The sequence below is a fragment of the Asterias rubens genome, chromosome 3 (genome assembly GCF_902459465.1).
Source record: "Asterias rubens chromosome 3, eAstRub1.3, whole genome shotgun sequence".
NCBI lineage: Eukaryota > Metazoa > Echinodermata > Asteroidea > Forcipulatida > Asteriidae > Asterias > Asterias rubens.
Window position 1 is genome coordinate 10,951,703 of NC_047064.1, and position 14,126 is coordinate 10,965,828.

General features: G+C 39.0%; 1 protein-coding gene across 1 annotated transcript; it reads left to right on the top strand.

The window, feature by feature from the left end:
- The first annotated feature begins 954 nt into the window (after nucleotides 1-954).
- On the top strand, nucleotides 955-13,964 carry LOC117288260 (nascent polypeptide-associated complex subunit alpha-like). The gene is made up of 7 exons (XM_033769044.1): nucleotides 955-1,062; nucleotides 3,874-3,966; nucleotides 4,546-4,628; nucleotides 5,303-5,515; nucleotides 7,830-7,964; nucleotides 10,370-10,492; nucleotides 11,762-13,964. Exons 2-7 carry the CDS (start codon nucleotides 3,909-3,911, stop codon nucleotides 11,774-11,776), a joined length of 627 nt encoding a protein of 208 aa, XP_033624935.1. The 5' UTR covers nucleotides 955-1,062; nucleotides 3,874-3,908; the 3' UTR covers nucleotides 11,777-13,964.
- The last annotated feature ends 162 nt before the right edge of the window (nucleotides 13,965-14,126 follow it).

A 14,126-nucleotide genomic window follows, 5' to 3' on the forward strand; every position in this document is an offset into this window, starting at 1 on the left:
CAGAAGAAATGGGAGCGATCGGAATTTTTAACATGTACTGTGAGTGCTGTGGTAAGGCGGTGCATGCTCACAAACGAACGAATGTAATTTCTGCTGAATCAATGTCTTTTGCAGCCAAAAATGAAGCAATGTGCAAAAATGTGACAGTTTAGCTTTGAATCCACGAATTAAATAAATCGTTTAAAGGCAGTGGACACTATTGGTAATTACTCAAAATAATTATCAGCATAAAACCTTACTTGGTAACGAGTAATGGGGAGAGGTTGGTAGTATAAAACATTTTGAGAAACGGCTCCCTCTGAAGTGACGTGGTTTTCGAGAAAGAAGTAATTTTCCACGAATTTGATTTCGAGACCTCAAGTTTAGAATTTGAGGTCTCGAAAACAAGCATCTGAAAGCACACAACTTCGTGTGACAATTGTGTTTTTTTCTTTCATAGTTATCTCTCAACTCCGACGACCAATCGAGCTCAAATTTTCACAGGTTTGCTATGTTATGCATATCAAGTGAGAAGACTGGTCTTTGACAATAACCAATAGTGTCCAGTGTCTTTAATTATGTTCTACTGTGTGTTTGATTTATTTGTTTATACTTTTTGTTAAATCATCGTTATCTTTTTGACACTCGCCGATTTACTATTGAGTAGTCTACATGATATTTTTTTGCAAAAGATTTATTAAAAAAAAAATGCAGAGAAAAGCTTTTGCCTATAGCAATCGATCCACATCCTCCCAGAACAGTAAGGATATTAAACAATTACCCCAACAGAGCACCACCCAAAATCACAGTGCCTAGGAATTTAATGTAGTTCTTTTAAGTTCACTAAGTTCAGTCCGGTCCACCTTTCTCGAGTTCAGGGCATCCCAAAATGGCAAGAGGAAGGAAATGCTGCAGAAAAATAATACGGTACGGTGTGTCGTTTTGTGAACATTTAAAATAGCGCCCTCTTGTGAAGTTATTGACATTGTGTGTGTGATGAAATCGCTCCTCGGCCATTACAGTATATTATCTACACGTGAAAAATAATCGGAAATCATCCACAAACATCGTTTAACTGAAAAGGTAATTTATAATGTATAATTGACAATAAGAACTTGTGTATATTTATATATATGTTGTTGATTTTCTTGTTCAATGAACGTTGAAATAATTGGAACAAAATGAAAGGTGGAAATGTTCTCCACCCTTCAAATGAAAATGTAACCAAATAAGTACATGTTATGTCGAGTCGGTCACCAAGTGCGCAATGTTAAAATCAGGGGCAATAATGCCGTATCCGTCCCGCACTTTTGAGGAATTCTCAAATAAGTTGGTTTGGAAAGATAGACGACAAACTTTCATATTCTGTCGCCACTTTTTCATTCGTTATGTCATGAAATTAAATAGTATCTAATTTACTCAAAAATATTTCTTTTGAACTTTGAACTTTTTGTAAAAATTAGTGAGAAAGTAATTTTAAAAATGGATACAAAAGGTTTCTGTATCCTCATGATCTACTCGTAACTATGACTGAGGTTCGTGCGGCTATTGTCTCAGCGAACCTCATAGGTTGACATGTCTCACAACACAAACGTTTTTTTTGGGGGGCAAATCGTTAAAAATTAAATTGTTACCGTATTTCAGTCCCCATTCCGTTTTAGCACTACACCACGTTAGCCGATTGTCCCTGATCGTGGGGCATAGTATTTTTCTCAGTATGATACGTTAGTCCTGGAAAGAATTTTTTTTTGATCTGTGCTTTGTGTACAAAACATGTCCACGCGTCCGGCACCACTTAGATCTAGAGTGTACACATACTGGTACCCTGTGCAAGCTGCTACGTGGTTCCCAGACGCTAGGACGTATGTTCTGTACACAAAGCACGGATCAGGTATTTTTTCTTTCCAGGACGAACGTGTACAGATATTTCTCCACGTTTGTCCGGGGAAAAAGTAATATGCGCACGATCGTCACGTGTCGTGAATTGGCGATGCGTTCGGGGACAATCGGCATTTGTAGTGAAGTGCTAAAACGGAATAGATGGGGACTGACAGGGGTTGCCCGTAACTTTTTTTTCAACTGGCCAGCAGGACCAGTTGGCTTGATTTTTCACTGGTCCGCCAGGTTTTTGACTGGTCCGTCAATTTTTTATTTTATTTTTTTTTAACTAATAGTATACTGTTGTATACCAACTGCTCGATTTCCGATCGTCGCTATTTCAAAATTCAACACTTGACTACACTGGAAGTTGTACTTTATTTATGTGTACCAAGTTATTGTGTTCGGAAGGGGCTCATTAATTTGAGAGTATTTTTTCTTTAATAATGTAAAAACCATAATGTTATTAAAATTAATTTAAAAACAGGTCAAATTATTTGTCAGAGCAAATTGGAAAATTTAATATGATCTTTATTTAGGTAGTTTTTAAGTCCACGGTTTATTGTAAGCACTCGACACCGAAGTATTCCTAAGTAAGAAGAACTTTTTTATGAAAAAAAGAAGAACAAGTTTTTACTAAAAAAAACAAAAACCAAAAACCGACTGTTAAAATATCAATAACTTTTTATGTATTGCCTTCAAATCTACGGTGGGGGAGGGTTACGTGCGACCGCTCAAGTTATTTTATTATGTATAAACATTGCCTATTATTGTAGTTTTAATAAGTATTCATAAACATTACACTGTACCGAAGTTCCCAAAATCTTCCCACTTTCGTCCAGAAAAACACCCAAGAAAAAGTAGACATCAAAATAGTTGCAATTATGCAACATCCATGAAGAAGCATATGTGTGTTACGGTATTATTTTCATTTATGTGTATGGAATGGTCGGTGCCGGCGTCTGTTTTTTGAACAAAAAACAACTGCGCCTTAAGACATGATTGCATTCTAGAACCCAAGTTTTTTTTTAAATAAACCTGCAAAAAACCCCAAACAACCGCGCATTATATGAGACAAATAAAACCATGGATTGGAACAACAAACTAGATCGCCCACCAATCGCCCGCAAAAAAAAAACGAGCCCCAAATAACAACAAAATTACGCAAAATCAGGACGGAAGAACCTTACTAAACACAATTAAATACTACTTTTTGCTCATCCAGAGTATCCTAACTTGGTAATTTTTGTTGAATGAAGCCTCACCGTCTCGCTCGTTTTTCGTAAACACTCTAGACTCTTATTCCCACACGGACATCTACTCCGTTGACGACGACCATGCTGCTGACAGAATGTGTTTTGCTTTGTGGTCTTCTGTCAAGCTATCGCGTACTTTCACCAATAGAGGGCGTCTATTCCCACGCTATCGAATATTCTGAAACGCCCTCTAGCGTTCAATGTTTCTTACACTTTTTGCCACACGTGAACTAATACAAAGACTACAAGCCTTTGCGTTGCATGATGGGATTTTGTGCTGTGTATGCAGCGTGATCGTCGGAAGTTTGTCGCCGTTCAGCGGCACTTCGAGTGATTTGTTTACGTTTTATCCAAACCTTGAGTGAATGTTTTATTCGAGCCTGAAAATAGTTTAAAAAAATAGTAATTGTTCTGTAGTACCGCTGCCGATATTTTTGACTGGTCAGCCGGACCAGTTGGCAAGGTGTTTCAGCTGGTCCGCCGCGATTTCTACTGGCATTTGGCCAACGGACCTGCGTTAAGGTCGAACGCTGACTGAATTAGGGTAAGAATTAAATTTTTAACAATTTTTGAGATTGCGGATTTTCTGGACCAGTTCCTAGGTCAATGAGAGTTCAAAGAACACGTACAGCCTAGTTTTGGCGAAATTTGATTTAAAAAAACGAGAGATTTGACCTCATATTGAAATGCCAATATAAAACAAGGTTAAAGGCGTCTTTGTTTAATGTGTTACTAATACAATAAATCATTGAATTTTCAGATTTGTAGAAGTACTAGAAGAACAGAACTTTAAAAATGCCTTCAGAAACAACAGAATCAATTCAGCCCACAGTTGAAGACATCAAGGATGATGGTAAATACAACTTACTTTAGATTCATAGAAGTTGATCAACATACATGTATCATTACCTTTCTTCAAATATTGCTCTTTAGTAGGGCTGCGGTTCATCATGTTTAGTGAGTGTGTTAAAGGAATATCTAATGTTCTCACAATACTAAAATATACCTACAAAATTAACTGCCAGTGCAAAGACTAAAGCTTGGTTCAAACTTCCTGCGAATGCGAATGCGATACACATTTTTGGGTCACAAATTTGGAACAAATAATTCTCAACAGTAGAACTGCTGAAACATTCGTTGCGAAAACAGCCATGTGACGTCAAAATTTGATATGTAGTCGCATTCTACTGTCCAGATCCTGAGTATCTAATTGTTTCTCTGGTGAAGTCGTCTCTGGTGTATCCAAAAGGACGGTACTTGTTAGTTTTGAATTATCCTTAATATCTCACTATGTGCAGTTGTGTAGAGGAAAGCACCAGATACATACTTATAATGTAGTTCTCTGGTTGAACACTTCAGACAACCTGTAGATTAATATTTATTAAATTTTTAATCTAACTTAAGTTTTTGTAAATTGTTGCTTCTTCTTCAGGTTCATCTGGTACAGAATCAGACAGTGATGGATCTGTCCCTGATCTTGAAGAAGCTGAAGCCACCTCCAAGCTTCATGAACAGGTGAATATACAGCTTAAACAGCGGCTACAGCTATGGCTACATCAGTGCGTTGTTCAGTGTTGAAGAATAGGGAGAAGTGCATAAACTAGCCGTAGCTGTAGCCGAATTCGCTGTTTTGGACACAGCATAGCATAGCTCAACTCACAGTGGTGTTTAACAGTCAGTTGTGTAGCAGATATTTGGATTACCACTTACAAAATAATTTACAAGGCGTTTTAGCCGCTTATTTGTGCTCAGCAAAACTTTTCTTTGCTTAGCAATAAACCTGGGTGACACGTGGCGTAGTCGCGACTATTGATTGTTTCGTCAAATCGCAACTAGCGCTTTTCAACTACTTGATTAATCATGCCGCCATGACTCGTGACTACTTCCAAAAATGTTGTGGATACCTTTTTGGACATAATTCACTTGCAAAAACACAATCAGACATCAGTGACACAATCCTTTCAGCTTGAATTTTGCTGTGTTACACTACATAGTCAGTTGAACGGAGCTGGAAAACCTTGAAAGCATCAAGCATGGACCTTTTTAACTTAATTACACAGGCTCATCCAATATTCATTGAAACATAAGGAAAATAAGGAAAACACTGTGGGCATGAACTTTTTTATTGTATCAGGTTATAAATCAGAAATACTTATGACTAGATTGACGAATCCTTTCTTAACTCTTAGCTGGGCACCGGAGAAGAGCCCGTCAGCAAAGCAAAGCAGAGCAGAGGGGAAAAGAAAGCTCGCAAGGCCATGTCCAAATTAGGCCTCAAAGCTCAGGCTGGTGTCCGCCGGGTTACCATCCGTAAATCCAAAAACATCCTCTTCGTCATACAAAACCCAGATGTCTTTAAGAGCCCAGCATCAGATGTGTACATCATCTTTGGAGAAGCGAAGGTAATGTATAGGGGAAAAAAAACAGTAAACTAAAGAAAAAGAAGTGAGAGAGTTTTGGCTTCACCACTCATAATAATTTTCAGAGAATTGGCATTTTAAAGTAATTGAAAGCTGGACACTATTGGTTATTACTCATTTGTAACTGATAGCATAAAAACTTATTTTTGGTAACGAGTAATGGAGAGCTGTTTATGAGAAGTGGCTCTTACTGCTTACATTTTTTAATTGAATTCAAAACCTCAGCTGAGGTCTCGAAATCAAGCTTCAGAAATCACACAACTTGTGCGACAAGGGTTTTTTTTTCTTCACTATTATCTTGCAACTTCGATGACAATTGAGTACAAATTTTCACAGGCTTGGTATTTTTATGCATACATTGAAATACACCAAGTGATAAGACTGGTCTTTGACAACTATTAAAGGTGTCCAGTATCTTTAAAGGCACTGAACACTATTGGTAATTACTCAAAATAATTGTTAGCGAAACCACTTACTATGTAACAAGCAATAGAGAGTTGTTTATAGTATAAAACATTGTGAGAAACGGCTCCTCTGAAGTAACACAGTTTCCCACTAAAGTATTAAAAGACTTTTGACAATTACCAAATGTGTCCAGTGCCTTTAAGATGATGCTTGCATCAATGATCCTGAGATTGTTTTCCCTGGAGGAGTTGACATTATTGTAAGGCCGAACAAAATAATAGTTGTGTTTCCGGTTACCCGACCGTCCCTAGAAAATCACGCCGACCCTACATCTTTTTATTCGTAAAAACGATATAAAATAAAATCTTATGGTGCCGACCCTAAACCTCATTTTTGTGCACATCGTCCTGGATTTCTTCTTCGTTTTTTCCTTTATTATTTTACTCATTCAAACATGAATGTCGGACACTTCGAACCTTTTCCATTTCGTACCTTGGTCACTTCGATCGTACCACCACGTAATTTCGTGAGCTAGCTCCTACAAAAGTACAAGTCGTTCCAATTCCGTCGGCAAATTCAGTTGTTGTGTTACATGTTCTATCAGTGTGCTTAACTTGCGCAAATTGAAGATATACCTACGCAAATTAAAACATTTACGTGCGCGAATGTGCACAATTTTCAACTTGCGTGATTACTATTTTGCGCGGTTCTGTGACGTGTTTGGGCTCGTCGAAAAAGGAGCGTAGGGGTGTTTCAAAAATTTATAATGCCAATTAGTAAAGCTAAATCTGCAGATAAAGTTGTAATTTGCAGATGAAGTTGACATTATAATTTCTGAAAGGGTTTTTTTGTGTGCGTATTTTCAATTAATTTAGGCTCCATTAATAATGAGGAAAGTGTTTTGGAAAATGTTTGACTTGACGTCACCTCCAAGTCCAATGACAGGAAACTTTTCACAGTTGGGTACCAGGCAATGTAAAACGTTGGTCAACATGAGTGTGTTTTGAAAGCTCACTTGCTATTGGTTGTGAATTTTTTTTGCCCACTTACTGGCCAATCGGGATAACGCACATATTATTGTGGGTCAACACAAGCTTGGTGCCCTGCTTCTGGCTGCAAACACGTGTGATACCATGACGCTTTCGATCGTGACTCGACTGACTGCTCGAGGCCGTGTGTTTCCTCTCAGTATAGTTTGCAAGGCCGTTTGCAACATGGCGGCACCGGGGACAGGGGGAGTGTTCGCGTTGACGTGGGATAGATGCTCCCACAAGTTGACCACTACAAACATGATGCGATCGTTACCACTTGAATCAACAATAAACTCTGCATTTACATTAGGACACCCGGACACAGAAGACAAAATACAGGCCTTCGCAAGTACATCAACTACCAACTTTCACGGATTATATTTATTTATTTACGTACATATTATAAAACAGCAATAAAAACATGTTGGTGTTATTTGTCTTTGAAAGAATGGTGACATGTTCTTGTGTTTTTATTTGGACTCAAACCATCCACTTTCTACTGGTGTTCAGTCAGATACATGCATTGAATCAGTGAATAGACAGTGCTGATAGGTACTATTGACATACAATAACAAATTTGACATGGTCAGTCTTTAAATTAAGTGCGCAAAAAAAAAACATTTAGGAACATTAGCCTACCCTAATTTTCGGAGCCATAAAAACTTTAAGCAAAAAAAAAAGATATTACCCCCCTACCTACCCTATTCCCATCCACAGTGTAATAGGAAACACAACTATTATTTTGTTCGGCCTAAAGAATGTTTGAATATGGTTTAGAACATCTCAAACAAGAAGGTAATTTTTAAAAATACAATTATACTGATTTATTACAATCTTTTTGTAATCTGATCTTTGTGCAGATTGAAGATTTGAGCCAACAAGCACAGATGCAGGCTGTGGAGCAGTTCCGAACTCCAGAGTCCACCCCTGCTGCACCTGGTGATAGTAATGCCACCGTTGCACAAGCCATACAGGAAGAAAGTGAAGAAGAGGAGGTAAAAGCAACCTTTAAATCACACAATTTGACCACCCCAAATTGTTCAAATGTCATCATTATTTTGCAATTAAAGCAAACACATATAATGTTTAATACTGAAAGGGATATTTGTACACACATCCTTGGGAGGAAAATTCTTCTTCGTCCAAGTAAAGTGCAGACTTCATGGTATGAATAAAACGCACTGTGAGGTTGGTGCATGCGCTGTTCAAGTTTGAGTGCAGGCGAACAAATGAAAAACTTGTGTGCAGAATATGATGTTCAGTGTTGTGCAGTTGAAAAAAATAGAGAGCCTGTGAGCTAGGTGTTTCCTTTCCTCCCCCATGCCGTCTTGAATGCATTGAGTGTTGTGAACTCTCCAGGATCCTTCTGTAAGGAGTTCCACTCTTTGCTGGTGCTAGGGAAGAAGGAAGAAGCGTTGACTTGGGAGCTACAGTAGGGGGTCCAGAAGCGAAAGCCATGACCTCTGGTGTTAGATTTAGACTCGGTGAGATGTTTCTTCCAGCTGATATTTACGTGATCGTAGCCAACTCTATAGAGCATGGCTAGGCGGCTTTGGAGCTGCCTGCTCTGGAGAGATTGCCATTGTCGAACCTTGAGCAATGCTGTGAAACTTGGTCTGCGGTCATGGGTGTTAGTGACATATCTTGCGCTGCTACACTGGACCTGCTCCACTGGACCTGCTCCACTTTCATGATGTTTCTTTGAGTGTGGGCGTCCCTTTGCAGGTGCTGCATACTCTACAACAGGTCGTATGTAGGTCTTGTAGGTAGCCTCCTTGATCTTGCGACTACAGTGGTAAAAATTGCGTTGTAGGAATGCATTGGTGGAATTAGCTTTCTTGGTGATGATGTCTATGTGAGTGTTGAAGTTAAGCTTCTTGTCAACATTGAAACGAAAATACCGAGCTGATGCGACTTCGTCAAGGGCCATGCCGTGAATGGTGTGAGTTGCAGGTGTTGACTTGGGCTTGTTTGTGATGCAGACTCCTTGACATTTTGTTGGTTGAAACTCCATCAGCCAGGTTTCTTCCCACTTCTGCTGGGCATCAAGCTCTTTCTGAAGTAGAGTAGCATCCTCAGCTGTTGAGATTCTTTTGGCCCGCGCTCAGTCGTTTGCAAATAATCTTGTAGTGGAGCTCATTACACCGTTAGGAAGGTCATTGATGTATGCCAAGAAGCGCAGTGGTTCGAGGACACTACCTTGAGGGACTCCTGATGTGACATTGGCTTGCATGCTGACTTCGCCGTCTGAGTGCACTGAAGTCCCATTGGAGAGGTGGTCCTATTGGAGAGGTGGTCCTCGTATGCCATAGTGCTCGATCTTCTGGAGAAGAAGTCTGTGGGAAACCTTGTCAAAGGCCTTGCTGAAGTCTAACAGTATCAGCTCTGTTTGTCCTTTCTCATCCAAACCTTAAGCCAGGTCGTCATATGTAAGTATGAGCTGCGTGTTGCATGATCGCTTCTTTCGGAATCCGTGTTGTGCATCGGAGAGGATCTTGTGGTCCGTGAGATGGTTGATGGCGGCACTGTGAACCACAAAATGGATGTCAGTGAGTTAGGCCTGTAGTTGGCAGGTGATGATCAATTGCCTTTCTTAAAGGGACACACCGGCCGAATTGGGCTATTTGGGCAACAAAATAGACTAAGAAATGAATTAAGCAGTCTTCCAGGAATGAAGAAGACCAGTCCATACAAAAAAATCATCAAATTTGGCCGTTTTTGAGCATTTTAAAACAAAAACTTAGGTAGTGTGATTGTTCTTACCAAAAAGTGGTACAAACAATCACGTGACCTTCCGTAAACACAATTGCAAAGTACATGTGAGCTTGTCGTGAGTTTGTACGAGTTTGTCGTGAGTTTGTACGTTTCAAAAAAAAATTATTTTGTTTTTTTCCGGCAATGCCGACCAGGTGTATTGCTGCTGAATGCAGAAAAACACTTTTTGAAATGTACCAACTCACGACTTGGACGTACATGTACTTTGCACGTGTGTTTACTATACGCATTGCAGGCAAAGTCTGCCTTGAATGACGTCACAAAAGGGGTAGGCGGAGTCAGCCCCCAAACAACTTTATATATTTTTTAAACATATAAATCGTGAACAAACAATTACTAAAAAAATTGTTTTATTGTTCGTAAGCATATACTCTTATGTTTGAAAGAAAACAAAATTCTATTTCCAGGTGACTTTAAGGCAGAAAGATTAAACAATGAAAGAACTATGGTTGACAATTCTTAGTAAAAAAAAAAAAGAATTTAAATTGACAAATATAGTGCAATTTAAAAAACACCACTTTATGAGCCTAATTGCACGGGTTAGAACTATGAGTTGTTAAATTTGCTATTGATATTTCATATTGATATTTTGTTAATATCTAGTGTTTTTCCTTTTTTTCTTCAGGTTGACGACAGTGGTGTTGAGTCTAAAGATATCGAGCTTGTTGTCAACCAAGCTAACGTTACCCGCTCTAAAGCAATTAAAGCGCTTAAGAACAACAATAACGACATAGTCAATGCTATTATGGTAAGTTGTCACCGATTATCATTAAAACTTCTACAAAAAGTGAAGGCAATCAAACTAGTAGTGAAGTATTTGTTCAGCTGAAGTCAGGAATGATACAGCAGTGATTGAGGGGCTCTGTAATCCAAAATCTTTTAAATCTATTCTAGCTGGATTTTGAAAAAAAATCCAGAAATTTTTATGGGAGACGATTCATTTGGATTGATAAAGAGGTAAACCAATTCCCTTTTGGGGACTGGTAAATTTGATGCACAATATTCGCACCATGTATTTGTTATTTATGATGAGTCTGATCATAATCAGTAGTGTTGTCTTGAAGTATGACGCATCTCGTTTAACATTGTGAGAAACAGGTTGTTTTAGAGAAAGTAATAATTTCTCACTAATAATCAAAGACCCCAGGCTTGAAGCCTTCTATTGGGCAACTGAAAGCACACAATTTGTGCATTAAGAGTGTTTTTACTTTCATTATTCTCTGGCATCTTCGATGACCAACTGAGTCAAATTTTTCACAGATTTCATTTGTTATTTTGTGTATGTTTTGGGATACACCAATTGAGAATAATGGTCTTTGACAATGGACCCTTCCCATGAAATATGCTATTTACATTCACGCATGCGTACAGACCCTATTGGTTGGCGAACGCCATACAGTTGTGCAGTAAGCAGACGCGCAAACGCTTCACACAGCCTTTAGCCGTGTACAAAACAGCGCGATGTTTCCTTATTTTTGCCAACCAAAATGTTTGTGCGCTATGTGCAAAGGTGTCCATCAGTGCCTTTGAAATGCACCGCTTCTATCCCAATCGCTTTTTAGGAAAGGGTTAAAGGCAGTGGTCACTGCTGGTAATTACTCAAAATAATTATTGGCATAAAACCTTACTTGGTGACGAGTAATGGGGAGAGGTTGATGGTATAAAACATTGTGAGAAACAGCTCCCTCTGAAGTGCCATAGTTTTAAAGAAAGACGTAATTTTCCACGAATTTGATTTCGAGACCTCACGATTTAGAACTTGAGGTCTCGAAATCAACCATCTAAACGCACACAACTTCGTGTGAAAAGGGTGTTTTTTTCTTTCATTATTATCTCGCAAGTTCAACGACCGATTGAGCTCAAATTTTCACAGGTTTGTTATTTTATGCTTATGTTGAGAAACACCAACTGTGCAGACTAGTCTTTGACAATTACCAATAGTGCTCACTGCCTTTAATGAACAGAAATAAACAGAACCTAAAACTCAAAATGTTTTTATTTTTATTTTTGTCTGCAGGAGTTAACAATGTAGTAGTGCGATCTCTTCACTTTGTTTGTCGTTTCTTCACATTGCTGAGCCTGTCACTGGATGAGTTGTTTCAGTATTCACCAAATCTGCATCATTCTGTACTGGAGTGTCTATGTTGGCCCTAACAAATCTGCATCATTCTGTACTGGAGTGTCTACGTTGGGCCTAACAAATCTGCATCATTCTGTACTGGAGTGTCTACGTTGGGCCTAACAAATCTGCATCATTCTGTACCGGAGTGTCTACGTTGGGCCTAACAAATCTGCATCATTCTGCACTGGCATGTCTACGTTGGCCCAAACAAATCTGCATCATTCTGTACTGGAGTGTCTACGTTGGCCCTAACAAATCTGCATCATTCTGTACTGGAGTGTCTATGTTGGCCCTAACAAATCTGCATCATTCTGTACTGGAGTGTCTACGTTGGCCCTAACAAATCTGCATCATTCTGCACTGGAGTGTCTACGTTGGCCCTAACAAATCTGCATCATTCTGTACTGGAGTGTCTACGTTGGCCCTAACAAATCTGCATCATTCTGCACTGGAGTGTCTACGTTGGCCCTAACAAATCTGCATCATTCTGTACTGGAGTGTCTACGTTGGCCCTAACAAATCTGCATCATTCTGTACTGGAGTGTCTATGTTGGCCCTAACAAATCTGCATCATTCTGCACTGGAGTGTCTACGTTGGCCCAAACAAATCTGCATCATTCTGTACTGGAGTGTCTACGTTGGCCCTAACAAATCTGCATCATTCTGTACTGGAGTGTCTATGTTGGCCCTAACAAATCTGCATCATTCTGTACTGGAGAGTCTACGTTGGCCCTAACAAATCTGCATCATTCTGTACTGGAGTGTCTATGTTGGCCCTAACAAATCTGCATCATTCTGTACTGGAGAGTCTACGTTGGCCCTAACAAATCTGCATCATTCTGTACTGGAGTGTCTACGTTGGCGTAGGTTAGACTCCCCTGTTGCTTTCAATGCAATAGAGTCCCCCGCCATTGAGAATATTTTAACAGCCATTATTTGAAAACCCAAATAGTTATGGACATGAAGAAAATATGTATGAAATTTCACCTTCTTAAATCAGGTAAATACATGAACACATTATTTGATGTTTTGTTTGCAATGTAGAGAATCTTTATAACCACTGGTTAACCAGGGCATCAGTGCAGTGCAGAGACTGGTGTCCTACCAGGGCTTTGTCTAAGTGCACCTTGTGTAGTCTGCTTGTTAGTAAACTGATAGACACTAGCACTTCTTTGCTGGCTTAGAATTACATTGAGGTGTTTTATTCTGATGTACCGGTCTTTGCCTTGATGTTCCCAAAATATTTTCATGGAAAAAATGTCTCCTGACTAATGGCACTTTAATTAGAAAAAAACGCCACATGCTAGATTAGCAATGCCCTTTGTTCATGGCAGTGTAGGTGTACTATTTATGGTTTTATCAAGAGGTTATTTTTCCCAGAACACTACAGCAGGAAAACTTTCAAGTTTAATTGCAAACATTGGAACAACAGCAAATGCCTTGAATTTTGGGAAAATAATTCATAAACATTGTATTTTTACCTTGTCTGGTGATTTATCTTATAGTTACTTTGTTTTTGCATTGACCATGTAACCTGTGACATCAATGTTTACAAAAGAACCACTGAACATAGACTCTCTGCAGGCATTATTTGGAAGAGAGCTAATCTTGCATCTTCTTGTCAGATCGCATTGTCCGAGCTCTTGCAGTTTTTGATATGATGAAAGGGGGACAATTCAAAACGTGCCTAGTTTTTTGCTTCTTTCTATAACTCTTGATATCATGTTGGTGGAATTTTGCCTGCCAGAAAGGGCATGGAATGTTGAAGGTCACTCTCTTTGAATCAAAAGTTACATGGTCTATGTCTCAACAGCTGAGGCGAAACAGTTTCATGTTATTAATGGACATTGTCATAGGTTGGTTTAGAAAGCTAGTTAATTAATTATTGGGACAGCTTCACTTGCCAGACTAAACTCTCCTGCATCCGTTTTCTGGAATGATTTTTTTTTTACAGAATTCTCTCCCATCTCTGAAACATTTGCAATAATTTAAGTTACTATGATTTGTCGTGCAAACTGAAACAACTGATCTGATTTTCTAATGTTGTACAGTAGTAGTTGATTTCCTCAAAATTCAATAAATGAAAGGATTTCAAAGATTTGTGTCTATTTGCCTTTTTCTTGTTCCATAAAATACTTTGTGGATCATATTATTTAGGAACCCCATCTTGCCACTGAGTTGACTGTTTGAAGTTTCCTTGGTGATCAATGTATTTCAAGGTAGGTTTACAGACCCATCATCGTCCGTCCCCCCCCCCCCC

Excerpts from the sequence above, each read along its gene's own strand:
- LOC117288260 (XM_033769044.1), top strand. The coding sequence starts at position 3,909 with ATGCCTTCAGAAACAACAGAATCAATTCAGCCCACAGTTGAAGACATC. Across the intron at positions 3,967-4,545 it reads TGAAGACATCAAGGATGATG|GTTCATCTGGTACAGAATCA; the intron begins GTAAATACAACT and ends CTTCTTCTTCAG. Across the intron at positions 7,965-10,369 it reads AAGAAAGTGAAGAAGAGGAG|GTTGACGACAGTGGTGTTGA; the intron begins GTAAAAGCAACC and ends TTTTTTCTTCAG.